The 27,382-nt window shown below is 44.7% G+C and overlaps 1 protein-coding gene across 2 annotated transcripts in view; it reads left to right on the top strand.

Moving 5' to 3' along the window:
• Positions 1–11,902, top strand: part of EXOC3L4 (exocyst complex component 3 like 4) — a 57,424-nt gene extending 45,522 nt beyond the window's left edge. For both annotated transcript variants that reach the window (XM_075926508.1, XM_025183060.2), the window contains exons 10-12: positions 341–493; positions 3,264–3,385; positions 6,514–11,902. In XM_075926508.1, coding sequence (XP_075782623.1) covers positions 341–493; positions 3,264–3,385; positions 6,514–6,676 — 438 coding nt within the window. In that variant the 3' untranslated portion in view covers positions 6,677–11,902. The remainder of the gene's footprint in view (positions 1–340; positions 494–3,263; positions 3,386–6,513) is intronic.
• The last annotated feature ends 15,480 nt before the right edge of the window (positions 11,903–27,382 follow it).

Raw genomic sequence — 27,382 nt, 5'->3', positions numbered from 1 at the left:
ATCCCTGACAGATTTGCCCTAGATCCCAAAATGGCACCCTGAGGGATTGAGCTCACAACCCCACATTTAGCAGACCAATGCTCAAACCACTGAGCTATCCCTCCCCTGTTTATGTAGATAATGGATGGAAGGGAACATGAGTTGTATGTCCTGTTCAGCTGCGTCCACACACTCACTGAGTGCTCTGCGGAAGTGGCATTCAGAGCAGAATCCTGGTCTGGCATTTCACAGGTTGCTGATTAGCCCAGGCTTCTCATCTACCTCTTGTGACATTGCCAAGGAGCTCAAAGGCCCCTCTGCTCTCAAACCTCATTGCCATCTTTCCTTTTAAAACAAATAGGATTTTCTAGGTGATGCGCACAAGTACGTGGTGAGAGAGTACATCGCGCAGGTCATCAAACCGAGAAGGAAAATAAAGAGAGCCAAGCGGAAAGAGGTTAGCGAAAGGATGATCCGAGAAGCCAGAGTTATAGAGGGAAGCTTCAAAGAACTGGTATGTAAAGCCTCATACTGCATCAGTGGGGCCTTTTTAGTTGCACTGCAGGAAGTGTAAGGTGAGCAGGTGGGAAACCCAACATGAGAAGCAGCTGATCATTAGGATAGTTTTCCTATCATCCCCCACTGTTGTAATTTCTGGTTCAACTCAACCAGTAGTAGAACTGCTATAGAAAAGGCTTCCGTTGTTACTAGTGGCCTAAGATCCACACGCACCTAATTTTCACCCCTCTAAGGCCTGGTCTACACTACAGCAGAAGGTCAAATTAAGATATGCAACTCCAGCTACGTTAATTATGTAGCTGGAGTTGATATATCTTAAATTGCGTTTCCATGCCGTCCACACAGCAGGAGGCCAGTGGGACCAATGAGCCTGCCAGCTTTCTTTACCCCTCACAAAAGAAGTACTGGACACCAGCCAGAGCTGCCCTTAGTGTTTGATTTACGGGTCTGAACTAGATCTGTTAAATCGAACACCAGAAGATCAACCTCTGGAGGATCGATCTTCCGCATAGTGTAGATGTGGCCTCAATGACTTCAAATTGGAATAAAGGTCAGGCCCTGTCCCACCAAACACTGCTCACCACAGGCTTATATGACAGTGATGACAATACCGATGGCTGCCTGCAGAACGTATACATTAGCACTACTACTCCCTTTGCTACAACCTATGCAGAGAAGCCAGAGTGATCAGCAGAGGAGTATTTTTAGGAACACATTGTCCAGAGGCCTGGAGAGGCAGAAGCTGGGGATTTGTGATGGGTGATATTTCAGGCGCGAGGTGGTGGTTACTGCTGACTGCACCCTTTGTAGTTCATTAATCTCTATGTTTGATGCACACAGGCTAAAAGTCTACACTGGTACCTTACAGCAGTGTAACATTCTGGCTCACAGGTGTGAAAAAGCACCACCTCCCTCCCCAAAGCACAGCAAGTTACAGTGCTATAGATTGCCAGTATGACCCAGGCTACTCCCCTCATGGAGGTGGTTTACATAGAGTGCCAAGGATGCACTTTAAACTGTTAAGTGTAGACAGAGCCACAGATGCCTTTGAATATCTCAGCTTGAGGGAGGTAGTTTTCCAAATGCCATTGAAATTCAAGGGATTTGGGCACCAAACTTTTTTTAGGTTCTTTCCAAACTTCTCAGCTTTGATCATCAGTAAGCCAAGAGTTGCACCTCTTTGGTAAGCAGGGCAGAGGAAACAGTCACTCAGGACAGTGCAGACAAATCAACTTTCTGAGAGGCTGGGTATTTATCGCTGCCATATGGGATCCAGGCACAAACCAACAAATTGATACTCATATGAGTGGGCCTTACTCATGAACTCAATCCCCTTTAGGCTTGCTCACATGACTGCAGAGTTGGATCCTTACTGAAATTGCAGTAGGACAGCCTAAACGGCTTTTTCCCACACAAAAGCCCTCTTCCCATTATTCTCAGTTCCAAGGAAAAAGCCTGAAAGCCTTTTAAAACCCCTTGTGAATGACTGTGACTGACTGCCTTCAAAACTCTTGATTAGGGTTGCCAGATGGTTTAACCCAAAATACCGAACACCCCCCATACCACCCCCCAAAAATGGGGAAAAAATGTTGTTGAAAAAAAGGGGGAGGACCAAAGTTTTTGAGGAAAAAAAAGACACAGAGAGTTATTAAGCAAAAAAAAAAAAAATTAAATTTAAAAACAGCATGGCCCCTTTAAGAACAGGAGGGGTTAGGTTCTGCCTCTCCTAATAGGCTGCCAGCAGCCAGTGGCTATCTTGCCTCCCTCCCTGTTCTGGGCCAGACAGCTCCCCTGCAGAACCAGGTAAGTTGTGGGGTAGGGGCTGTGCCCGATTGCTGACTCTGTGTAGGTTTGCTAGGTGTCCAGTATTGACCCAGACAGTCTGGTATTTTCGCCCCCTGACTGGGAAAAAATCAGAAAATACTGGACATTTTAAGTATCCGGTATTTTCTGAATATTTTTACCGGACAGGAGCCAAAAATACCGAACTGTCTGGGTCAATACCAGACACCTGGCAACCCTACTCTTGATATGCAAACAGAAAACTAAAACCTCTGAACACTTTCTTCCCACTTGCTGTTTGATCCTTTGTATGCAACATTGCAATATGCCCAAGACATCCTATTATTGCAGAGTTACAACCACTGCCATGTGTTATTGTTTATATTGAGAGTCCTACAGGGATGCTGCATGTAGAAGGAAGCTGAGAGTCAGGAGAAGAACACGGTTCTAGTCCAGCTACCATGAATTCATTCCATGATCTTGAGCAAGTTGGCTGACTTCTCTGTAATTCAGTTTTCCCTGGGCGACATGGGGGGAGGCCTGGCTCTATACTCCTGGATGGACAGGACCTCAGGTGGAAGAGATAAGGCCCATGCTTCCAGAAGAGGGAGGGCCTCAGGTGGAAGGAATAGGGCCAAGGCAGCTAGTCCTCTGCATTGCCCAGACTGTGTCTTCCCAGTGCTATCCAGAGCACGCTGTCTGGTGCTCTGCAGTGTCGGACACTCTGGCAGTGATTTAAGGAGTAATGGCAGTGGAAGTGGAATAGCTGGGACCTTTGCCCCACCCTGTTAGCTGGCAGGTCTGTTCCCACTACAGAATAAAGATAAAGCCCATATTTGTAAAATATCTTTGATGCTAGATGTACAGAAGTATTGTTTACTGGACATACTAAATGAATGTAAATGTATTTTCTGAATGTTGACATGTCTCATTAAAATACCAATCACAAACTACACCTCTTGATTTTTCTAACTTATTTTTAGGGTTCTAATGCTGATTGGCTTGATTCTGCTATTCAATACATTGCAAACATAATTTCAGAGAAGAACAAACCTAAAATCAAGGAAACTATTGAGGATATGTGCAAGGATTATCCAGATGTCAGGTATGTGGGGTTAATATCAGAGGGTTTCTCAATGTAAAGTGCTATGAGCGGGGTGAAGCTCAGATTTTGTTGCCCCCCAATAACTATATTATTTGATTCCAGGTTGGTAGCAGCAGAATCAGCTGAACCATTTGGTGCACAGAAGTTATTTCAAATCCCTTGTCATTTTACTGTGTTTTATTTGAAGGCTCTGTGCTAGCCAATTTGTAGGGCTCTGCTTTTGGAGGACATGGCTTTTGTCCAGGTCTTAAAATGAACACTCAAAACTGAGGCCTCCAAGGTCAGTTACTGCTTTTCAAAATTTTTAATTGGATTTTTGAAAGGACTGCATCCTATCCCCTGATTTTGCTAGCACAATCCAGTAGTTTGGCATCTAAATGCTGTCCATTGTGCCCTCTATTTATTGTGGTTCCAAAATTGAACCTGCAAAACTAGAGGCTGATTTTAAATACCCATGTGTGGAGTGACAGGTGTAAAATGGGTGTCTTCTCTACGGGGGGAGGTGACTTCCTCGATGATACCATCTGTATGGAATGCAGCCCTACTGAGGGGAGTCAGAGAATATGCATTCTTCCAGGACAATGCCAACATTTAGGGTATGTCTACACTACCCCGCTAGTTCGAACTAGCGGGGTAATGTATGCATACCGAACGTGCAAATGAAGCCCGGGATTTGAATTTCCCGGGCTTCATTTGCATAAGCCGGCCGGCACCATTTTTAAATGCCGGCTTGTTCGAACCCCGTGCCGCGCGGCTATACACGGCACAGGCTAGATAGTTCGAACTAGCAAGCCATTCCGAACTATCTGTACGCCTCGTGGAACGTTGGATGGAACCGGGGTTGGATGGAACCGGGGCTGCAATAACGTGGTCTAATGTCAGTTGTTGGACTTGGTGTTAGAGTGGTGGGTTGCACTAGTTTCCTATGATAAAAGATCAAACAGGAATCTATTGGTCTCTTCTGGTCCTAAACACAGTGGGTGCGTCTAGGCTGGCAAGATTTTGCGCAAAAGCAGACACTTTTGCGCAAAAACTAGCCAGCTGTCTATACTGGGCCGCTTGAATTTGCGCTAGAGCACTGACTTTGTAATGTACAAAATCAGTGCTTCTTGCGCAAATACTTTCATGCTCTCGCTTGGGAAAAAGCCCTCTTGCACAAGAATACTTGCACAAGAGGGCCAGTGTAGACAGGGAAGAACTGTTTTGCGCAAAAAAGCCCCAATGGCTAAAATGGCGATCGGGGCTTTCTTGCGCAAAATCGCGTCTAGACTGGCCATGGATGCTTTTGCGCAAAAGCACCTTTTGCGCAAAAGCATCCATGTCAATCTAGACATGCTTTTGCGGAAATACTTTTAACGGAAAAACTTTTCTGTTAAAAGTATTTCCGCAAAATCATGCCAGTCTAGACGCAGCCTATGGCTGTGATAGAGTGTTAAGTGCAGAATGATCCCACCTCTAGTTCCCCAGTTTGCTGCAGAATTTAGTCTTTTGTTTTTAAAAAGCAAAGTTATAGTTAAGCTTTCCAAACCTGGCCAGGAACTGTAAGGTTACAATCCAGCCTTCAGCAATTATTGTGGCAATGCTACACCAGACAGAGGAGAAAACTGATACACATCTTCAGCTACTGTGGGCTTTCAAGCCATCCTTTTACACCTAAGTGAATGGGAAGCACTGTGTTCGTCCATGTTACCTACAAGTCAGGTGTGAGAACATATCCTTAGTCCTCTGTATCAATTGGTTTTCCATGACTCAGTAAGGAGTCTGCTACATGTAAGGCTATTGTTTCTCTAAAACGATAACTTTGGTTGTATCATCATACTTCAAAGAGAACTGAGTTTAACAACATCAACATAGCAACCAAACAGCAAAGTTTCCAAGATGTTTTACAAAAGTTCATTTATAAGGCATACACAGCTGATGGCACAATGTTGCACAATTACCACTGGGTAATTACCACTGCTTACTGATTAATTGAAAAGTGCAGTTTGGTAGATTGCTCAGAACCCAGAAACTGGTTGACTATTTTGGATTCAATCTGAAATCTAACCCTAAAAAGAAGATATAAACATGCCTCTGCACATACTTAACTTTAAAGCATGTGACATGCTTATATCGTCCAGATTGGGGTCTATAACAATTTTCACAATTAGCCTTCAACTCAGACTACAGGTAGATTTCAAAGTTCATTAACTGGATTTCCTGTTTCTTAGTTAGCACTCGATCTATTATTGAGTCATAATCTTTGGACAAGCAAGTTTTGAAAACCAGACAAAGCCTCTTAGCCCTACTTTATGAGTCTAGCTGTCATGATTCAGTTAATTCTTTCCCTTGAGCTGATACAGAATCCTATCTGAAAATCTATCTGTAGCCAGTGTTTCTGGAATAGTGCCCACGACTTAAATATTCTTTACTAGATCTAATTTAATTAGTGCCTGCCAACTTCTTGAGTATTATTGCCCACATCATTTAACAATCAAATCCTCATTACATAGAAAGCCTCCTGCTTCTCAGGAAAGCTTAGTGTGATGAGGGTAATACCATATGAATGTATAGAACATCCAGGGGGAAGATTTTCAAGGCATGAAGACCAGGTAAGCATCCAATGTCTATTGGCTTCCAATAGGAGATGGCCAGTTAATTCCCATTTTGTCTTTGCAAAGTGCTGCCAGCCTTACTCCTTATTATGACTAGCCTACCTGGCCAGTGGCCTTGTTGTAGAGCAATGAGTCTCCTCACAGAATAAGGGATTAATTAACATAAAGGTTGCAGAATTTGACTCTACACTGAACTGGCACTTACATTGTAACATGACCTTGCAGTTCTTACACGGCGAAGCCTCCCAGTTGTCTATGAAATAGACACTCCTGGGCATTTGCAATTCTGTTCTATTTATCCACAACTGCTTTTGTCATTGACCATTAAGCTACCCCATTGTCAACATCACTGATTGTCCCAAAATTTGTATACCTCCACCCCCACAATGTGTACTGTTGGCCAGTGGAGAACCCTGACATCCTAATGGATGGAATCCTGTCTGTTTCAGATAAACCTTATTTTAGGGTGTGGCTTTGCTCTTTATTTGCAGTGTTTGGGCTCCCTAAGAGTGACCCTGGTTTTGCTTTTCACAGAAAGAAACATATTGCAGCTGTTCTCGCCCTCCGAGGATTGTGCCGCAACAAGAGAGGGTCCATTATTCAGCAAATAGAAGCTCTCCAAGAAAATGCAGAAAGCCTGCCTGAGAGAGCACTCTTTGCTGAGATAGATGTTCCAGCTATTGTCAGTTGTTTTTAAAAACCACCTAGACAACAGAAACAAGATCTGCCAAAGATATTACAGTGTGTCTAGGCCATGCTCCTAAACATGACTCTTGCTCCTCTGTGCCCATAGGTCAAAGCATTGTAATGGATGTACAGAAATTGACTCTGTTCCAGAAGATAAGGGCAATGGAGAAGCCAATATATTGCACAAAGACACTCCCTATGTAAACACTGATAATTACCTAGAGAATAGTTATCAATGATTCACAATTGAGCTGGAAGGGCATATCAGGCAGTGTCCTGCAGGGATCTGTCCTGGGTCCTATTCTATTCAATATCTTCAGAAATTGTTTGGATCATAACACAGAAAATGCACTTATAAAGTTTTTCACATTACACCAAGTTGGAGGCACCTATTCAAGCCCGTTGGAAGTCAGGATTAGAATTCAACATGATGTGGACAAGCTGGAGAAATGGACTGAAATAAACAAGATGACATTCAATAAGGATGAATACAAAAGTACTCTATTGAGGAAAGAAGAAACAATTGCCCAAAACGGGAAATAACTGCCTGGGAAGGAGTACTGCAGAAAGAATCTGGAGATTATAGTGGATCAACAACTAAATATGAGTCAACGAGGTAATATTGTTGCAAAAAAAGCAAACATCATTCTGGGCTGTATTAGCAACAGTGTTGTAAGCAAGGCACAAAAAGTAATTCCCCTGCTCTACTCAGCACTGATAAGGGCTCAAGTGCAGTATTGTGTCTAGTTCTGGGCCCCACACTTTGGGAAAGATGTGGACAAATTAGAGAAAGTCCAGAGGAGAGCAACACAAATGATTAAAGGTCTAGAAAACATGACGTATAAGGGAAGATTGAACCAAATTGGACTTGTGTAGCCTGGAAAAAAGAAGACAAGACAGAGCGGAGTGGGAGGCATGATAGTTGTCTTCAAAAACATATAAGATTGTTAAAAGAAGAGTGTGATAAATTCTTAACCACTGAGGACAGAAAAAGTAGCACAAGATTTAAACTGCAGTAAGGGAAACTAGAGAGGTTGTGGAATCTCTGTCAGAGGAGGTTTTAAGGAAAGGCTGACAAACACCAGTCAAGGATGGTCTAGGCTTAGTTGGTCCTGCCTCAGTGCTGGGTACTGGACTAGAATGATACTTTCTACTCCTACATTTCTAATGTTCTAACCCTATCCATTAAAGCAGTGGTTCTCACGGTGTGATCCACAGACCACTGACTTGCAGATGGTCCACGGTGTTACCTAGGGGCAAAGGCAACTAAGAAAATAGAAATTAATATCCGGGGGCGGGGGGCTATTTCAGAGGATGCAGGCCCCTTTTCCCACATCTATCAACGGTCAGAGTAACCCCTCAGTGAGCCGTCCCAGTGTGATGTATAAATCAAGAAGGACACTCTAAAATAAGATAACAAATGTATTAGGGAATTAAATTACAATAACTAGGGAAAATGGGGATTTCATATAAGAACTAAAACAATAACACAAATGATAGTAAGCTTCCTTACTCAACTGTGACTAAATAACAGTACATAGGAGTGTAGGGATTTCATCAGGGCGGCATGAAGCCTGGGCCCAAATGTTCCCCTTGGTTGGGAGGAAAAGAAGAGAAGACGGGAAAGAACCCCAAGATGCCAGTAGTATTAGGTTGGATGCTGCCATGCTGCCAAGGCCTGGGACCGACTACCCTCGAGCCAATTGAAAGCTCTCAGGGACGAGCTCCAGGGAAATCCCTGTGAAGAACTTCTGTAATGGTGATGGATCACTGATCATTGATGGTAACTCTTCTCCCGTCCTCGTCACAGCTGTGGTGGTCTGATGCTGACAGGAGCATAGATGGAAGAAGCCCCCCCCCCCCCCCCCAGCAGCTGCGCAGGGCCTTAAAATCACTTCAGTGGGACGCAACCCTGAGGTGATGGAACGTTCTGAAAACGTGAGCTAGCTCTTACCAGCCAGAACTGTTCAGAGTCTCCAGCTGCTGACAGGCATTCTGATCAAAGTGGAGTCCTTGGGTCAAAAGTTCACTGCCTCCATTTTGAATAGTTTTAACTGAACAGTTTTCGTCCCAACAACGGGCTCAGGACTCCCGCCACATACGCACAGAGCAGGGAGCCTGCACTGGCACTCTAGCCCTATCTCTCCTCTTTCCTCCCTCCCCCGCACAAGGTTGGCACCCCAGCAATGGCTTCCCACTGCAGGTTGTGGGGAGCTTCATAGGGGAAGGAAGTGGCTGGGGGGACAGCAACACAGGAAACAGCTCAACTGGAGGCTTTCCCCGCTGCTCCCATTGGCTCAGCCTGCTCTTGCATCCCCCCCCCCCTTATGGTCAGTCCACTCCTGTACCCAACACCATGATCAGATTCTCACCCTCAGCCTGCTCCTACACCCAATTTCCCACCCAGACTCCACACCTCCACCCCCTCCTACACCCATTTTGTCATCATGGATGGTTGGCTGGTGCTCTGCAGGAAGGTCTGCATTGAACGGGGTGGGCCATGGGCCAAAAAGTTTGAGAACCACTGCACTAAAGACACCACATGTTGCAAACTCATATTGAATCATTAAAAGGCTGGTATATTTACTGAACTGCTGCTTACATCCTTCTAAGTGTGTGCATTGTTTCTGATGACTGGAGTGGGACAGAAGAAACTCACTTTTAGCTGAATTGCAACAAGAACTATTCATCTGAGCAGATGTTTAAGGGAAGGCAAGAATCTCCTTCACTGCTATTCCCTCTGCTCCCTTCGCATGGCAGATAGGTAGGGAACCAACCAGTGCAGCTGAGCAGACACAGGGGGGATATGTAATTTGCAAAGGCAAAGCCAGGAGGGAACTGAAAGTCAAAGAGGTGCCTCAGAAGCATAATACCTCCCAGGGCCACAGCAGAGATGGGATCTACTGGCCTTTAAATTAAGGTTGTAAGCAAGTAGTTGAATAGTCAACTACCTGATAAGAAGGAGCTCATCAGTTAGCATTATCGACTAATTGCTCATCCACCCATCGCTCCCCTGGCTGGGGCTCCACACTATTAAAGAGACAAGGAAGCCAATACGAGAAGATGCTGGCTCAATGACAGCTCCTTTAACAGTGCAGAGCCCCAGCAGCAGGGTTATGGTGAGACCAGCGGGACCAGGGACTGAGCTGGTGAAAATTTGTCGAGCAAAAAAAAAAGGGGGGGGGGGGTCGGGGAGTAACCAGGGAAACCTGGGGGGAGGATTTGGGAGATTGGGCCAAAATGCAGTCGTGGCCCACCCCTAAGACTGGCTCTGGTGGTGGCCCCTTGAAAATGGCGGCCCTGGGCAACCGCCCAGCTCACCCACCCCTAAGACCAGCTTTGAGAACAGCAGTGGGAGGGGTTATGCAGAAACCTGATGTGAGCTGGGACTGAGCGCTCGCTGTAACTGCCCTTCCTTATCAACTAACCAAGTATTGGATGGAAGTTCCATTGACTACTCAGTTAGCCAATTAACCGCTACTGAACATCCTGACTTTACATTTTCTGGTGCCTCAGTAGATTTCTCCACAAATTTATTCCCTTGTTGGACCTGAGCTCCCCTCTCACATGCATCCTGCTCTTTATATGTAGGCTAGCTCACATTACATGGGCACAAGGCGTTCCACACTAGTGGGGTGAGACAAATGGTGAGAGGCTACAGAGGAGGAGAAGTTCTTCATACCCCTCCTGGTGCTATTGTGGGGAACTCCATCTGCTATGGGTGGGAAGGATGGTGATTCAAAGGGGAACAGCTGAATCATAGAACACTAGAACTGGAAGGGACCTCGAGAAATCATCAAGTCCAGTCCCCTGTCCTCATGGCAGGACCAAGCACTGTCTATATCATCCCTGATAGATGTCTCTCTAACTGGCTCTTAAATATCTCCAGTGATGGAGATTCTAGAACCTCACTAGGCAATTTATTCTAGTGTTTAACCATCCTGACAGGAAGTTTTCCCTAGTGTCCAACCTCAATCTCCCTTAGACTACTTGAATCCATCCCAGAATCTTAGCTACCTCTGAACAGGAGAAATCTTTCTACAATCCTGGCAGGATCTATAGGACTACAGTCCTGTGACATAGCCAAGAAGCAAGGCATTCACACTCAGACTGTGCAGGAGGATAGCAAAGCATGGCCCCTGGCACTTACATGGTAAGGCCATAAGAGCATAAAACTATTTGTATATTGGAGCAGATGGTGAGGGTTTTACTTAATATTCACCCTCTCCCTGGCCTTCTTGCAAAGCCCTTACCATCTGCCAGCAGGGTCAGAATGCAAATGCAAGGCAGACACCAGCAGTAACATTGGAACAGATCGTCAGGTGGATTCAATCAGTGGAGCGCCATTGCCTTAAACAGGGAGGATCTGGCTTGTTACAGCCAAATTATGAATATAGAGTTCACACAAAAGGAACTTATTGTCACTTTGCCTCTCCCCTTTCTGTTTGCCTCAGTGATAAGCCCTGGACTTCTGCTTTTCCAGGGGGAGCCCTGCAACTCCAAGGCCAGTCTCTGATGTCAGCATATCTTTCTCATTATGGTTGAAACTTGGCCTTTCCCTCTTGGGAACTGTCTAAACAGCAGGTGTCTGCCGTGCGAGAGGACAGCCTTTGCAAAACAAGCCAGTCGATTGACCCACATAGTTCTAGGAATACTTCCTCAAGCTCTGCTGGGACTCCATGCTGCTAGACTTGAACTAGCCCCAACCTTCTGTATTAAAGGTCAGGCATTGGTGTATATAAAGCAGCTGGTATTGATGAGGGCAGGGGACTGGACTCGATGACCTCTCAAGGTCCCTTCCAGTTCTAGTGTTCTATGATTCTATGATTCGACATCAGGAATACGGTGGCTAGATACATTAGGCTCGAAATGCAAAGCCAGTCTAAATACAGAGGTCTTGCCTCTAGTTTGGAAGGTGGCCTCCCCCTCCGGCTCCTGTTCCAGCCTGTCAGCTTTTCACTGACACTCTCACCCGACTTATTCTGGGCCCTGGGGTGGCCAGATAACAGTTCAACCTGGGCGGGGACTGCCCCTTTCTGGGGCTCATTTCTGATCTCTCTCATGCCAGGTGGTGCTAGTGACCCCTTTCTTCTTGGTCAGTGAATGACTCAGTGCAGTCCCTCTTCCCCCATCACCTTCCACTTGCTTCTTGCACTTTCAGGCTGGCAGCAGTGGAAATTTTACTCCTTCTGCACCAAGGAGCATAGCTGCCCCAGGGCTCACTTTTAAGCTTCACTACTGCACAAGTCCTGGATCAGGGTGAGACTGACTTCTCACGGGGCTCACAGAGGGGAGGGACAGAGTGGGCTATAAGGAGAATGAGCCCCAAACAGTAAAGGAGGCAGGGTGAGTGGGCAGTGAGCTGGAGAGGGGACGGTGTGGGCACTAGGGTATGGAAAGTGGGGAGAAATGATTTGGATATGGTACAGAGACTCTTCTAGCCTCGTTGATTACTGATTTCTCCCTTGCAGTGGACAAAGATCAGATGTCTGACAGCTTTCTAACATGACTCATCAGCCTTTGCTACCTAAGTGGGAGCAGGATCTGAAGGAATGTGTCCCTTACAATTAGCTGGGAGTGGGGAGAGACGCTGGGTGTATCTATGTAAATACGGTTTGCTCCTGCTTTGTTTAGGTGTGTTAAATATTCAGCTGATGCAGTTCTGTTTACTCACTGCAATCATCTTGGCTGGTGTTGGGTCATACATTGTGTTAAGACTAAATGCAGGAATTGAAATATGAAATATGATCAGCAATGCTTGAAATTATTGTGGATCAGCAGAAAAGTCAGATTTTAACCCAATTCGAAAGGCGAGAGACACTGTCAATGTAAAGATTCTTGGATGGACAAGGACTCCACTGCCAGAGCTCCTTGAGGTGAAGCAGGGAGGGTAGAGCTCTGAATCAGTGGGCTTCAGGTCCCCCTGGGGCTACATTCGACAGCGGGGCTATTTCGGGATACAGGCAGTCCCCGGATTACGTACAAGATAGGGACTGTAGGTTTGTTCTTAAGTTGAATTTGTATGTAAGTCGGAACTGGTGTCCAGATTCAGCCTGCGGTTGAAACTGACCAGCGGCTGACTACAGGAAGCCCGAGGCAGAGCTGAAATATCCTGAAGTATCCTGAAATAGCAATTCCATGTCTTTAAAAGTGCCTATTATTTTGAAAACAGGCATGCTATTCTGGCGTCCTTGTAACCTTCATTCCATGAGGGTTAAGGGACTTGTCAGAATAGTGCTATATTTTGAAATTACCTTGAAATAAGCTTATTTTGAGGTAAAAGTGGTGTGTAAAAGCACCCCAGTGGTGAGCTGTAAGACTGGCTTACCCTGTGAGTGAGTAAGATGCTTCTTTACCTTCCCCCATTCAGAATGGGGGATGAACTCTGTGGATGCACTTCTTAACTCTGGGGCTACGTCTAGACTGGCCACATAAGACGGAATAGGCATGCAAAGCAGGCAAGTCAGAATAGGGAAATCCGCGGGGGATTTAAATATCCCCCGCGGGATTTAAATAAACATGGCCGCCGCTTTTTTCCCGGCTTGGGGAAAAGCCGGAAAAGAGCGTCTAGACTGGCGCGATCCTCCGGAATAAAGCCCTTTTCCGGAGAATCTCTTCTTCCTACTTGCAAGGATTTATGTAGGACTTGCAAGTAGGAATAAGAGATCCTCTGGAAAAAGGCTTTATTCCGGAGGATCGCGCCAGTCTAGACGCTCTTTTCCGGCTTTTCCCCAAGCCGGAAAAAAAGCGGCAGCCATGTTTATTTAAATCCCGCGGGGGATATTTAAATCCCCCGCGGATTTCCCTATTCTGACCTGCCTGCTTTGCATGCCTATTCCGTCTTATGTGGCCAGTCTAGACGTAGCCTGGGTCTGCCCTGACTAAGGGCAGCAACAGTGATTGGGGAGCAGAAAAGGGCTGGGCATGTAAAGGGGACATTCGGGTTGCTGGACTTAAAGGCTGTGTCTACACTGGCATCCCTTCCGGAAAAGGGATGCAGATTAGACGCTTTGGAATAGCCAAATCCGCAGGGGATTTAAATATCCCCCACGGAATTTGCATTAACATGGCTGCCGCTTTTTTCCGGTTTGGGGATAAGCCGGAGAAAAGTGCCAGTCTAGACGTGATTCTCCAGAAAATAAAGCCTTTTCCGGAGGATCTTTTATTCCTACTTTCAAATAGGAATAAGAGATCCTCTGGAAAAGGCTTTATTTTCCGGAGAATCACGTCTAGACTGGTGCTTTTCTCCGGCTTATCTCCAAGCCGGAAAAAGCGGCAGCCATGTTAATGCAAATACTGCGGGGGATATTTAAATCCCCCACGGATTTGCTATTCCAAAGTGTCTAATCTGCATCCCTTTTCTGGAAAAGGGGTGCAGTGTAGACACAGCCAAAGTGTCTGAGAGGAAAAGGACACTGCCCTACCTACTTCGGGTGGGACTTTTACTTGTGGGGTTTTTTATGAACCCTGTTTGTAGTGTTCTCTCAAATTAATGCTGAGTTACTTCCCTCCTTTTAAGTTTCTTTTGTTCACTCAGACTCTGTGCTTGCAGTTGGGGAAGCATTGCCTCTCAGAGGTTCACAGAGGTGGTGTGTGAATTTCCCAGATTACTGGGTTGGGTCTTGAGCCAGGTCTGTATTGGTTAGAGGGAGAGGAACCTCTAGAGGTTCCACCAGGCAGAAGGGTTACATAAGCAACATAGCTCTTGCTGGAGTGGTTTTCTTCTTTCCTCTACAAATGCCAAAATCTGTTACCATTGAACTCCATAGCAAAACTCCTTCTGATTTCAATGAAAACAGGATTTTGCCCCAACAAGAGATCAGAGAATGTGATATTGATCAATTGCTTATCTGTCTAGAGACAGTTCTCATGCCTGTTGTTCTTCCAGACTGATTTTGATTGCCCCTCTTGTATGTCAGGCTGAAGAAAATTATAAAACAATTGATGCACGTGAGGTACACAGTTCCATGCCTCTTGCTCTTTTTGCATGTTTTAAGATAGAAGTATGGCCAGAAATGCTAAAAGCCACAATAGTAAGAAATTAAGAGGATTCTACCAAGAGGACACAGAAGATGAAGTGAAACATTTCATTCATTTTACCAAAGCAAGGTCTGTGCTTTGAAGTCACCAGTTGATTTGTATAGATTTGTACATGATGGTTTGCAGGTAACCTTTGAAAATGTAGAAACCATTCTGAAAATATTTGTAGCAATATTTGTCACAACTGCTGCCACTTGAACATTCTTTTTCTGTATTGAAATGAGTTAAAATTATTTGTGAAACCTGATGACTCAGGAATATTTGATAAATTTGGCAATATTGACAAATGAATATTATTTTGTGATGACTTAATTGACAGTTTTGTAAAAAAAAAGTGTAGAGAATATCCTATCTGAATAAATATATTTTTTCCACATTGAATAAGTTTCTTCAGAGGAAGTTAACTTTTATTTTCCCATTAATGCGTCATCTGTATTTTTTCATTGTACACATTTTTCACATTAGCATAATGCAAATACAAGCTTTCATCTACATAAGAAGTTCTCAAACTCAGGTACAAGAACTCCCTTCAGGTGTACCGAGGAAAGGTTATTAATTTTTTAAATAAAGCACTCTTATCCAAAGCACTTTATAATCCTTATCTAAAGGTACAAAGAAAGTTTGGAAAGATCATCAAGTGGCTGACCAAGGCACTCAGCAATTTTCAGGTAGTCTGTGGGAAAAAAAAGTTGAACTATAAAAAAAAATCAAGGTACCTCATTTTATTTTCACTTACTTCCTATTACTTATTTATAGAGGGAGGATAAAGGGGGAAAGGAATGAAAATGGAGGGGAGGAAAAGGAAAGGAATGAGGAAGGATTTTTTTCTTGGCAGGGTCACCAGGCGAGAGAACAACAAAGCTGAGCACAGGGGCCATTAATTCTGTATTCCCCCTGTGGCAACACACTTAAATTAATGGGTGCTGTGAATGACTTTTTATGTAGTCTGATTTTATGTTTGTGACTCCCAAGTACACAATATTTCAGCAAAAAATCCAGACGCTTTTCAGGGACACCTTCAGGTTTTGCAGTCAAGGTATAAGTGTGGATGCAATGCTGCTACCCTTGTTTATTTTTCTGCTACCACTCATGCCAGTGCAGGCACTGACAATGATACTTTTTCATTCTCTTTTACTCAAGTTGTCCCTCACCCAGTACCCATGCACAGAACCCTTTTTTGAAAGAACTCATACTTCCCATTTTTTCAGGAGTACAGATTATTTTGAAAAATACAAACCCTTTTTCGAGAGAACTTCTAGATTGCGGTTTCACTTTCAAAATACCCTTTTTCAAAACAGCGATAGGATGCGAATATGCAAACGACGCACGGGACATTTAAATTGCCCTTCATTTGCACTTTCGATGTGCCTTATTTACATTTCTCTTTCGAAAGAAGAATGTAGTATAGACATTGCCTGTGTGTAATTAACCACTGAGGGATGAGGCAGATTCTCCATCCGTTGACCTCTTTTGATGAGAATTGCATGTCATGTGCTCTAAACCTATCACCAGATAATTCCTGCATCAGGTACTTGTTGGATGAAACTTGATGGGCTTGGGTTATGCAGAGAGCAGACTAGATAATAATCCTTCTTGGGTCTCAAATGTGAGAGCCTACATGCCTGTTGAGGTGGGAGAGAAGCAATAGTCCATCTGCATTTAGCTTTGGGGAGCACAGAGCTGGGTGCTACCCACCCCTCGCACCACCATGGGAAAAAATCCCTGAAAAGTGTCCTGGATTTTTTGCTGAAATATTGTGTACTTGGGAGTCACAAACATAAAATCAGACTACATAAAAAGTCATTCACAGCACCCATTAATTTAAGTGTGTTGCCACAGGGTGACGGAAAACTGTTTAACTTACAGAGTTTTCTAACTAGTGTTCCCAGGGTTGCTATTGGGGGACAGGACAGCAAAGGGGGCAGTTGCTTCCAAGGCCTAGCAATTTAAAAGAGGCAGGGACTCTGTGCCGCCACTTCTTTTACAGATGGCAATGGATGTTGAGAAATCTAGTGATTTGTACAACACCACAGAGCAGGAGGTAGCAGAGCTGGAAATAAACTTTCTAATAAATACATATTATACTGGTGCATAAACAGCTGAACGTTAAATTTACACACCTAGGCTACGTCTACATTGGCATCCCTTTCTGGAAAAGGGATGCTAATGAGACGAGTCACAATTGCAAATCCGCGGGGGATTTAAATATCCCCTGCGGCATTTGCATTTACATGGCTGCCGCTTTTTTCCGGCTTGGGGATAAGCCGGAGAAAAGCGCCAGTCTAGACGCGATTCTCCGGAAAATAAGCCCTTTTCCGGAAGATTTGTTATTCCTACTCGTGGATTTCTTATCCCCAAGCCGGAAAAAAGCGGCAGCCATGTAAATGCAAATGCCGCGGGGGATATTTAAATCCCCCGCGGATTTGCAATTGCGACTCGTCTCATTAGCATCCCTTTTCCGGAAAGGGATGCCAATGTAGACACAGCCCAAGGCTGCCCAAGGCTGTTACCTGCCCAAGGCTGTGTCTACACTGGCACCTTTTTCCGGAAATGCTTAAAACGGAACAGTTTTCCGTTATAAGTATTTCTGGAAAAAGAGCGTCTACATTTGCAGGATGCTTTTCCGGAAAAGCCCTTTTTCCGGAAAAGCGTCCATGGCCAATGTAGACGCGCTTTTCCGGAAAAAAGCCCCGATCGTCATTTTCGTGATCAGGGCTTTTTTCCGGAAAAGACTACTATGCTGTCTACACTGGCCCTTTTCCAGAATAGTTTTCCCGAAAAAGGACTTTTGCCCGAGCGGGAGCAGCATAGTTTTTCCGGAAAAGCAGCTGATTTCTTACAGTAAATCATCACTGCTTTTCTGGAAATTCAAGAGGCCAGTGTAGACAGCTCGCAGCTTATTCCGGAAAAGCGGCTGCTTTTCCGGAATAAGTGGCCCACTGTAGACACAGCCACAGAGAATATACTGTGATTTAGGGGCTATATAGTCCCTACATGCTGCTGTCTTCATGCCAATGTAGACGTCATCTGAGGTAAAAACTTTAAAATTGTTGCTCTAGTTCTCCTTGAAGGGGTTTCGTTGAACTGGAGACATGTTAATTACAGTGGTTTTCTCCTTGGCTGTCTCATTGATAGAGAAACTGAGGCAGCCCTCAGCACAGCCGTACTTGTTCAGAAAGTGGCCTTATAGTACAGCTGGGAGTGTGGGGGGAGGAGTCAGGGCAGAGGGCTGTCACCTCTGGCTGACAGTGTTTACACTGTTTTTTAGCGACATGGCTGTGTCAACACAGTCATGTCACTAATAGCTGTGTATTGTAGACATACAATAAGTTAGTGAATATGATGCAACAACAAATTGGTGAATCTGCTGCTGGTAACACCTACCTATCCTTTATGTAGCACTTAGAATTTTCAGAGCACTATACAAACATAGCTAACCACTCCTCCCATCACCCATGGGGAAGATCAGCAGAATTGTCCCCATTCCATATAGGTTGAAACTCATACATGGTGGTTAAGTGACCTGTCCAAAGCCACACGGTGTGTTAGTGGCAGAAAAAAGGATCAGAAAAAGGATTTGAATTTAGGATTTTAGCTCTCAGGCTTAGTCCAAAGAAGCATTCAGTTTGCCCTCCTTGCATTGTTATACATGTCATCATATTTTAAACATTGATATCTTGAGCAACTGTACATGACATTCTGCATGGCTCATTGGTTGCATTAAGGGGAATTTCACATCTTGAAATCTATTTGCTTTTCAGTGCAAGATGGCTGTGATATATGCATAACATTATGCCATTTGTTGGGCATTCAGTGGATAATGTGTAATTATGGGATTATCCATAAGAAGTTCATTAGACATTTGGAAGGCCAAAATGTCAGTGGATAAGTGACATTTCTTTGCCACAAAGGAAGTGAAACTTTCACACACTAATATCATAGCAGTCAGCTTCTTTTGGAACATGTTGATTGCTGTGGAGGAATGCAATACACAGGCTTACCTCATAAGACTCCCTATAACTGAATGGCTTGTAAGCATTTTACACCGCCAGAGAGGGTCCATAAGTGAATTTCCTCTTGGTATCTCCAGGCTATATCCAGACTGTATGTGTTCTTGCTGAACGGCTGGTTGGCTCTAGTGACTCACACATTCTGACATAAAACCATTTCAGAGAAACGACACATGTAATCTATTAACTGAGTTGCACAAACAGGAATATTTCTGAAAGAACGTACTGGATTTATAGACAAGTTAGAGTTAGTCCACAATCTCCCCTAGGAACAATTATTTGTGAATCATTTAACAGAGCAGGGAGTTGAAAACTAACGGAGTGAATTTCTCTGACCTTTGATGACTGGGGTGAGCAGAATTGTTGATCACTGTGGGGCAAGGTGCTCTTTGTGTTGCTTAATCTGTGCTTCTCCTATTGCTGATGTAGCTGAATGGCCCAACCCTTTTCTTGCTGCTGCCCTTACTCAGAAATCTGACAGAGCAATGTCATTCTGAACACCAGTCTGAGGATTTTAGGGTTTCAATAGCTCCCCTGGATCCCAGGCCTGGAAGTGCTTCAATTTTGAGCCTTTGCAGCATTGTATGTGAAGCTCTTTTCTACAAGTGCATAGGGCAATTATTCCTTTGGTTTCTTAATTTATTCTTCTGTTCATTTATTGCACAGCAAGATTCATGGAGCCAACTTCAGCACTGGGATAAGCAGGCACAATTCCATTGACTTTCAGGAATTACACTTGCTGGTTTGGCCCAAGGCGCCTCAGTCATTGTAAAACAAAAGGAAAAAATATGTAGCACTTTAAAGACTAACAAGATAGTTTATTAGGTGATGAGCTTTCATGGGCCAGACCCACTTCTTCAGATCATATTCTGAAAGAGAATTGGCATGTCCATATGTAACAAAGGAATACAATGAAGAAAGTGAACACATTATAAACTAACAAATCAGATCTGTATGGTCATGCCAAGACTAACACGGCTACCTCTCTCTTACTGTTCAGTCATTGTAAAGGTTTCAGAGGTAACTGTGTTAGTCTTTTTCAGCAAAAAAAAAAAACCAAGGAGTCCGGTAGCACCTTAAAGATTAACACTTGTATTATGGCATAAGCTTTTGTGAGTTACAATACACTTCATCAGCTGCATGAAGAAACAGATACCAGGGGTACAGAGTTGGGAGTGTAACATCAAAGCTAATTCAATCAGGGTGGACATGGACAAGAAAGTGAGGATACCGAAAGTGGACAGTTACTTATGGTAATTTTACTTATCTCTATTCAGACCCATTCTGATGGTGTCAAATTTGCATATGAATTCCAGCTCAGCAGTTTTATGTTACAGCCTGCTTTTGATGTTGTCAAAGGCAAATTGATCTTTAAACTCAACTGGATTATCACATGAGGCTAAATCTACACTGACACTTTACTGCACTGTAATTTTGTGGCTCAGGGATGTGAAAACAGCTCCCCCTTTCCTCCCCGCTGAGCGCAGTAAGTTACAGCATTGGTAGTTACTCCCCTCGTGGAGGTGGTTTACATACAGTACTCAGAGAGAGCACTCCCAGGGTACGTCTACATTGACAGCTACCGCTGTCAATCTTCCAGAGTTTGCATTAGTGGGTTCTACTAAGCCAGATAAGTCGAACTGAGAGGGTCACTCCGGTCAATGCCAGTAACCCTTCTTTCATGAGGAGTAAGGGAAGTCAAAGGGAGAGTGTTCTCCCTTCAACTTCCTGCAGTGTAGACAGCGCCAAAAGCCAAGTTCAGCTACGCAATTAACTACTTCAGCTATGCGATTAACATAGCTGAAATTGTGTATCTTAAGTTGACTTAATACTCCCAGGCTACATCTACACAGGCAACTTCTTGCAGAAGAACAGCCAAAAATGGCAAAAGCTTGCCGGCTGTCTACACTGCACGAGCATTCTTCCTGAAGTAAATTTACAGTACAGCGTTGTAAAACCATGGCTTCTTCTGGAAGGGTACGTCTACACTAGCCTCCTAGTTCGAACTAGGGAGGCTAATGTGGGTGACCGAAGATGCAAATGAAGCCCGGGATTTAAATAGCCCATGCTTCATTAGCATGTTCCCCGGCGGTCGCCATTTTAGAAAGTGACTAGCCTGGAATAACTGCCCACGTCTACACGAAACAGGAGTTCGAAGTAAACCCCTAACTCGAATTAGCTGTTACTCCTCATTGAATGAGGTTTAACAGCTAATACGAGTTAAGGGCTTTACTTCGAACTCCTGTTTCACTGCCACGTGTAGACGCGGGCAGTTATTCTGGACTAGTCAGTTTCCAAAATGGCGACCGCCTGGGAACATGCTAATGAAGTGCAGGATATTTGCAATTTCAGTCACCCTCATTAGCCTCCCTAGTTCAAACTAGGGGACTAGTGTAGATGTACCGGAAGAGTTATTCCTCTCCCCACGAGGAATAAGCTCTCTTGTGCAAGAGCTCTTCCAGAAGAGGGCACTGTAGACAGGCAACATGAATTTCTTGTGCAAGAAGCCCCTATGGTTAAAATGGCCATCAGAGCTTTCTTACGGAAGGGAGCGTCTACATTGCCATGGATGCTCTTGCACAAAAGCACATGTCTTGTGCAAAAGCACATGGCAGTGTAGACACTCTCTTCTGGAAGAGTTTTTGCACAAGGACTCTTCCGCAAAAGAGTTCTTGCGCAAGAAGCTGCCAGTGTAGACATACCCCCAGTGCTCCTGCTGAGGCCACATTTTTAGTATAACTCGCTGCCGTAGTTGCACTTTAAACTTTTAAGTTAGACAATGCCTAACAGTCTGTACCTATGCTCCCCTCAGCTGGAGCACTGTGTGACAGTGTCAGAGTCAATGTGTAATTGTTGGTAGTGCAGGGTTCGGCGGGGAGAGGTAGGACGGGCAGACAGACGACCTTTCCACGCAGCGCCTCTGGATCTATTATAAAGGTTTCAAACTGGTGCAGAGAGGGAAGGGCAAGCGGTGACACCAGGAGGCTTGTGGCGGAAGCACCACCTCTACCCTAGCCTGTCTGGGATGTGTGGAAGCCGAGGTGGGAGAGGGAAGCTGCAATGAAAAATTGTAATTCAAAGGGGTGAGGCTCAGCTCAAAAACTGTGAAAAACACTCTTTTGGTTGCACACACTCAGGGGCGCCAACAACCTCCACAGGCCCCTGGGCAAGGTGGGGGCCCTTCCCCTATGCTCCCAGATGGAGTGAGGCCTGGGTAGCCAGCCCTGAGTGCTGCCCAGAGCACACCATACCAGCCTCCAGGCAGCCCTCAGCAGCACCCAGAGCACAGCACACCCCCTCAGCCTTTCGCATTGCGTGGAGTGCACAGTGTGGTCCTCCGGTGATGACTGGGAGCCCCGGAGTCCTTTGAATTGTGAGGCTCCAGGGCTATTGTCCCCCTTGTCTTGCTGATCAGCAGGCCTGCACACACCCATCCTCACCCCAGACAGTCTGCTGAGGTGAGTTCAGGGTGCAGATGATGCTCCCTTCCTGAACCTCGCCACACAGGGCTGGAGGAAGGTGTCCCCCCCCAGTTTGAAAACCTCTTATAAAGCTGTTGCTAAATGAGAGGCAGAAATCAGGGGTGGGGGAGATAAACCACCAGTGAAGAAAGTCTGAGACTGCTACCCAGACCCCCCTGTGAGATTTAAACCTGCAGCTCAAGACCACTGAGCTAACTCCCGAATTCAGAGCCAGGCCCCAGGTGTGCAGCTGAGGAAGCCTGACCGCTACACTGAGACCAGGCAAACAATGATTGATTAAGGATGTCTGGAGCCGTCGCATTTGAAGTCACACGATCTACTGAAGTCTCCCTGACATACTGTCTTTGGGGGCGCAGCCAGCAGCTCGCACCGGTGAGATGTGGTAGAGGTAGGAATCACACTTCTGCTCTTCTTGGGATCCTTACAGTGCACAGCACATGATGTTTTGAATTGATAGCACAGAGCTTTACTCCACAGAACAGAGTTGTCGGTTTGTCTATTGCCTGCCTCCCGCTTCCAAGCAGAAATGGAGCATTTCTACAGCACTAGGCCCAGCAGTGCCTGGCTCCCCAGGATTCAGCCTGAGCAGTATTTTCTGTTTCCTCTGACAGTCTCTCTTGGCAACCATTTAAACAAGCCTCTGGTTGTACATTTCTTCTGCTAGACTGACATTAGGAAGTCCCTATTGTTTGTAGGAATATAGGTTCATTTTCAGCAAGTGCATGTTATTGCTTGTGCACCCAGCACAGAGACAACAGGAAGGCTAATGGAACAGCTGTGTGCTGGCTGTGAGCGGAAACTATCATGTGTTACAGTTTCAGAGAGTTATTTATTCTCTTGTAGCTTCAAACAAGAGCTACGGCTTTTTACCCTTCCTGTTTAAACTGCTCAGTAGGTAGGTTTATAGACATTGTTGCCATTTGTAAATTCCTCCGTTAGCCTCATTGTCCCAGCAAGGCTAATTTATTTTATGTAAATTTGTTGCATGAGAGTCACAAGAGCCAAAAGTAGCAGGGGAGTTTCCCAACATGTTTTCCAGCTCCAGGAACTTAAACAAAAGCAAATAGAGTAAGTATTTAGAAAGACATTAATGCTGTGTAAGCCAAACAAAGCTTATTCTAGGAAGCCCTTCTTTACACTAGTAGGTACAAGTGCATGCAAAACCATTGGTCACTACAAATATTTTCATTTTGCCTTTGATGACTAGATAATGTTCCAATAATGTCACTGTATAGCCCACGCTTACAATAGGGAATGCTGCCAGCAATGTGGTAATGCTATTACAGGCAGAGATGCTTTAAGAACGGTCTCCGTATTTCTTTGGCATTAATGGAACAGCTCACATGAGTGCTGGCAGGGGTCCATGTATGTGAATCAACTCACCTATTACTGCAATTTGACCATCTCTGGGGTTGAACATAGCAACAGTGAATAAGAGGACAGGGTAGGAAATGAAGGAAATTTTAACAAACTAACTAAGCAATTTTAGGAAGGCAGGATTAAGTTACTGTACTCTAATCTGGTCAGGACATTAGAGCCATTATTTTCTCTGAAATGATTCATGGGAATGTTAATGATCACAGAAGGTCAGGGCCTTTGCGTTTAAATCTCATCTAAAACATCTTGTGTCATGATAGGAAATTAAGGGCTCTCTCTCTCTCCTCTCTCTCTCTCTCTCTCTGTAGTTAATGGTAAAATCCCCACTGACTTCACTATTGAATCCACACCCCTGATAACGTTTTCTCTGGAAGATTTGATAAAAGTATCAACAATGCCCACTTGGTTTAGAATATGTGATGACCTCACAGCTGGAAGAGAAAAGCCTGTCTAAATGCCAAATGTGAAATCTGGAAGAAATAAAGACGTAACACTTTTGATTTCTCTCTTGTGGCTGCAGTTTTGAAACCTTCCACGGTGCTTAACAGAATGGGGTCACATACAATGACTGTGTCTCCTCCTCTACCAATAATAAATATAATTCCTTCAATTTTTCTAGCCTGGAAATCTCAACAAGCTAGTTTAACTAATGCAAACAAATTGGGTTCCTTTCCTCTAGAAGGCTGTGTCTAAACTACTCCCTCTTTCAACAGAGGGATGTAAATTAGACACTTTGAAATTACAAATGAAGCAGGGATTTAAATATTCTGCACTTTTAATGGCGCTCTTTCGAAAAAGCACCATTTCGAAAGTAAAGCCGTGGTCTAAAAATGAGGAGTACAGGACCTTTTGAAAAAACCTGCCATTTTCGAAAGAACCATGTCTAGACCACGGTTTTACTTTCCAAATAGCACTTTTTTGAAAGAGCGCCATTACGCGATTATGCAAATGAAGTGCGGGATATTTAAATCCCTGCTTCATTTGCAATTTTGAAGGGTCTAATTTAGATCCCTCTGCCAACAGAGGGGTGTAGTCTAGACGTAGCCGAAGTGTATTCACTGAACGGACATCATGGTGTTGTACTGATAAGCCCGAAGCCTCGGGCTACTGTCGCCCTCTCCCACTGCACAGTGAGAAACAACTGTACTTTTTAAAGCCAGTGATCCATTTCAGAAGAATCCTGGATTGAAGGGGGAAGTATGATAGATATTTTTCTCTGACACATTTAACGATGAGAAGCTATTAATCTTGCAGCAAAATTCTTGCTAAGAACTCAGAGAAGGTCTCTGATTGTGTCTCAAATCAAATATGCCACAATTGTAAAATGCAACATGGAAAGGACCTCCAGCCATGACAGGAGCATTCAATTGAAGAGATACCCTGATCACCCACAGTGAGTCTAAATATTACATTGTGATCACACATCATCACTGTATCCACATACTTAAGTCCAGTTGCTTCATTTCCATCAGGTAAATAGGACATAAGATTGAAAGTCCTAATGAAGTCCTAAAGTCCTAAAGAAATGACCTTCTGGGTTATTCAGTCCAGTTTCCTGCTGTTACGGGCAACCCTGTCAAATAGTCCCAGGATTATTCAAATTAGCTGTTGAAAAAAAAATCCTGTCCCAGTTTTTCTCTTGGAGATTCCACATTCCGCATATTATATTATAGAACAAACTAAGAATTCACAGTACAATTAACTGTGTTCAGATAATGACACTGATTCAGCCTCATTAGTAACTATTCCCAGACCTATTGCCTTCTTGTTGTTTGGAAAGTCTCTTTCATTATGAGCTCAGTGCTTGCAATTGTTTGTGTTGAAACATGTACCGTAAGCATGCAGCTCCAAAGGAGTGTCTTTTGCTGCATTCTAAAGTCACAATAACACAGAATAATCATCCCAGAGCGCTTCCTCCTGGCAAGACCTGACATTGCAGCCCCTTTGCCTCACCCTCCTCCTTTGAACTATGGTGGTCCATCCAGTGACTTAGCCCTCTGGAAATGTCCCACTATAGGTAAAACCACGCTGTTGTGCATACTCCTGTTGTGGATTATGTATGTCCATGAAGCCATAAACCAGGCAAAGCTGCTGCAAGAGTCCACCTTTCCTGTGTTTATTATGCACCAAACCTTGTGTGCTGTGTCCACACTGCTGCTCCAGATATGCAATTCTGGGGCTTTGATTTCAGGGGAGGCATATCCCAGAATTCTTTGTGTCAGGTGGAGCCTCCCTAGGAAATGGTTTGTGGAGTGTCGTTGGTAGCATATTCCTGTGCTTTCTGAACTTTTGTGCAGAAGAAAGACTTTCCCATCTTCATGTTGACCAGTGACTCCTCCAGATCAGTTCTGTTCATTCAAAACTGGGTCAAAGCCAAAGCTGAATAAGCAGATCCTGCTCTTTCTTGCAGGTGAAATGTCTGTGCAGCGAAGAATGAATATGGCGAGACACTGGATTGCATTTCAAGAGCATTTCAGTCCTGGCCTGGCTCTTCTTGGTATCTGGGGAAGCCAGGCTGCTGAGCTGCAGCCCCATCCCTCCTGAGTGGCTGGAGGAAGCCAGACTGCCATGCAGCAGCCCGATGCCTCCCTGGAAGCTGGGGAAAGCTGGGCTGCCACGTAGTGGCCCGATGCCTCCTCGGTGGCTAGGTGGAGCAGGGCTGCCACACAGTGGCTCATTGCTCCCAGGTGGCCGGGCTGCTGAACTGGGCTGCCTTCCCTGGTGGCTGGATGGAGCCAAACTGCTACACCACAGCCTCAGCCTTCCCCGGCGGCTGCCTCAGCCTTAGGCGGTTGGTCATGTAGACAATTTTGGGAAGGTTCTAGGGCAGTATTTCCCATATGGTGTTCTGCAGGTTCCGCAAAGTGAAAATAAGGATTCCGTGAGAACATTTCATTAGAATTCCATTAGAATAACATTTAAAAAATAATAAATATTTAAGCATTCATGAATTTTATTGAAAACTATTTTAATTTGTGTTTACTGTTATAAGTGTCCCGGTGTAATGCCAGCTAAATTGGGGACAATGATATTATTACTCAGTGCTCCACGCGCAGTCACACAGTGGTGCAATTGCCTGTTATATACCATCATAAATCCCTGTACTCACTCTCAGGGAGCGTGGATCATGTGGGTGACTGAATATGAATATACTAGTGCCGCGTCGGACAAAGTTTATTATTATCCTTACTTATTTGTGATCTACTTTTTCAGCTCCGTATTTGAGACTATTATTAGGGGTCCTGCAAAATTATTTCAAGTTTAAAAGGGTTCTGTGGCCAAATAAAATTGGGAAACACTGTTTTAGGGGGCTGTTAAGAGCTAGTAAGTTCCAACCTGCCACCCAGTGACTTGCTAACAATTGTCAGACATGGAGTTGAATTCTGACAAGGATTGGTCCTGCCTTGGACAGGGGGCTGGACTTGATGACCTCCTGTGGTCTTTTCCAGCTCTATGATTCTATGATCCCAATCCTGGGAGCCGATTGGTGGAGCACAGGGGGTCCTGATTGGTTCACAGCTTCTACTGAAACTAATCACAGGAACAGAATATAGTCCACACAAATAGGTTCCATCTACTTAGGACTGCTTCTCCTGCAATAGCTACTTCTACTGCCTGTCTCTTGGTAACCTGATTCTGCCTGACATGTGACACTCAGGATTTCCCCCAGCCCACCACAAACTCTGACCTCCTGTTATCTGACCCAGCCTGACTCCAGAGCCCAGTACCCACCACTAAGTTAGCCTGCCCATGTCCTGGTTATGATAATAATGTAGCACTTAGGTGTTGGAAAGTCCACTTTTGGTA

This window comes from Pelodiscus sinensis, chromosome 4, assembly GCF_049634645.1.
Source record: "Pelodiscus sinensis isolate JC-2024 chromosome 4, ASM4963464v1, whole genome shotgun sequence".
NCBI lineage: Eukaryota > Metazoa > Chordata > Testudines > Trionychidae > Pelodiscus > Pelodiscus sinensis.
Note: the sequence above shows the minus strand (reverse complement) of the source record. Positions and strands in the feature narration are given on the sequence as shown.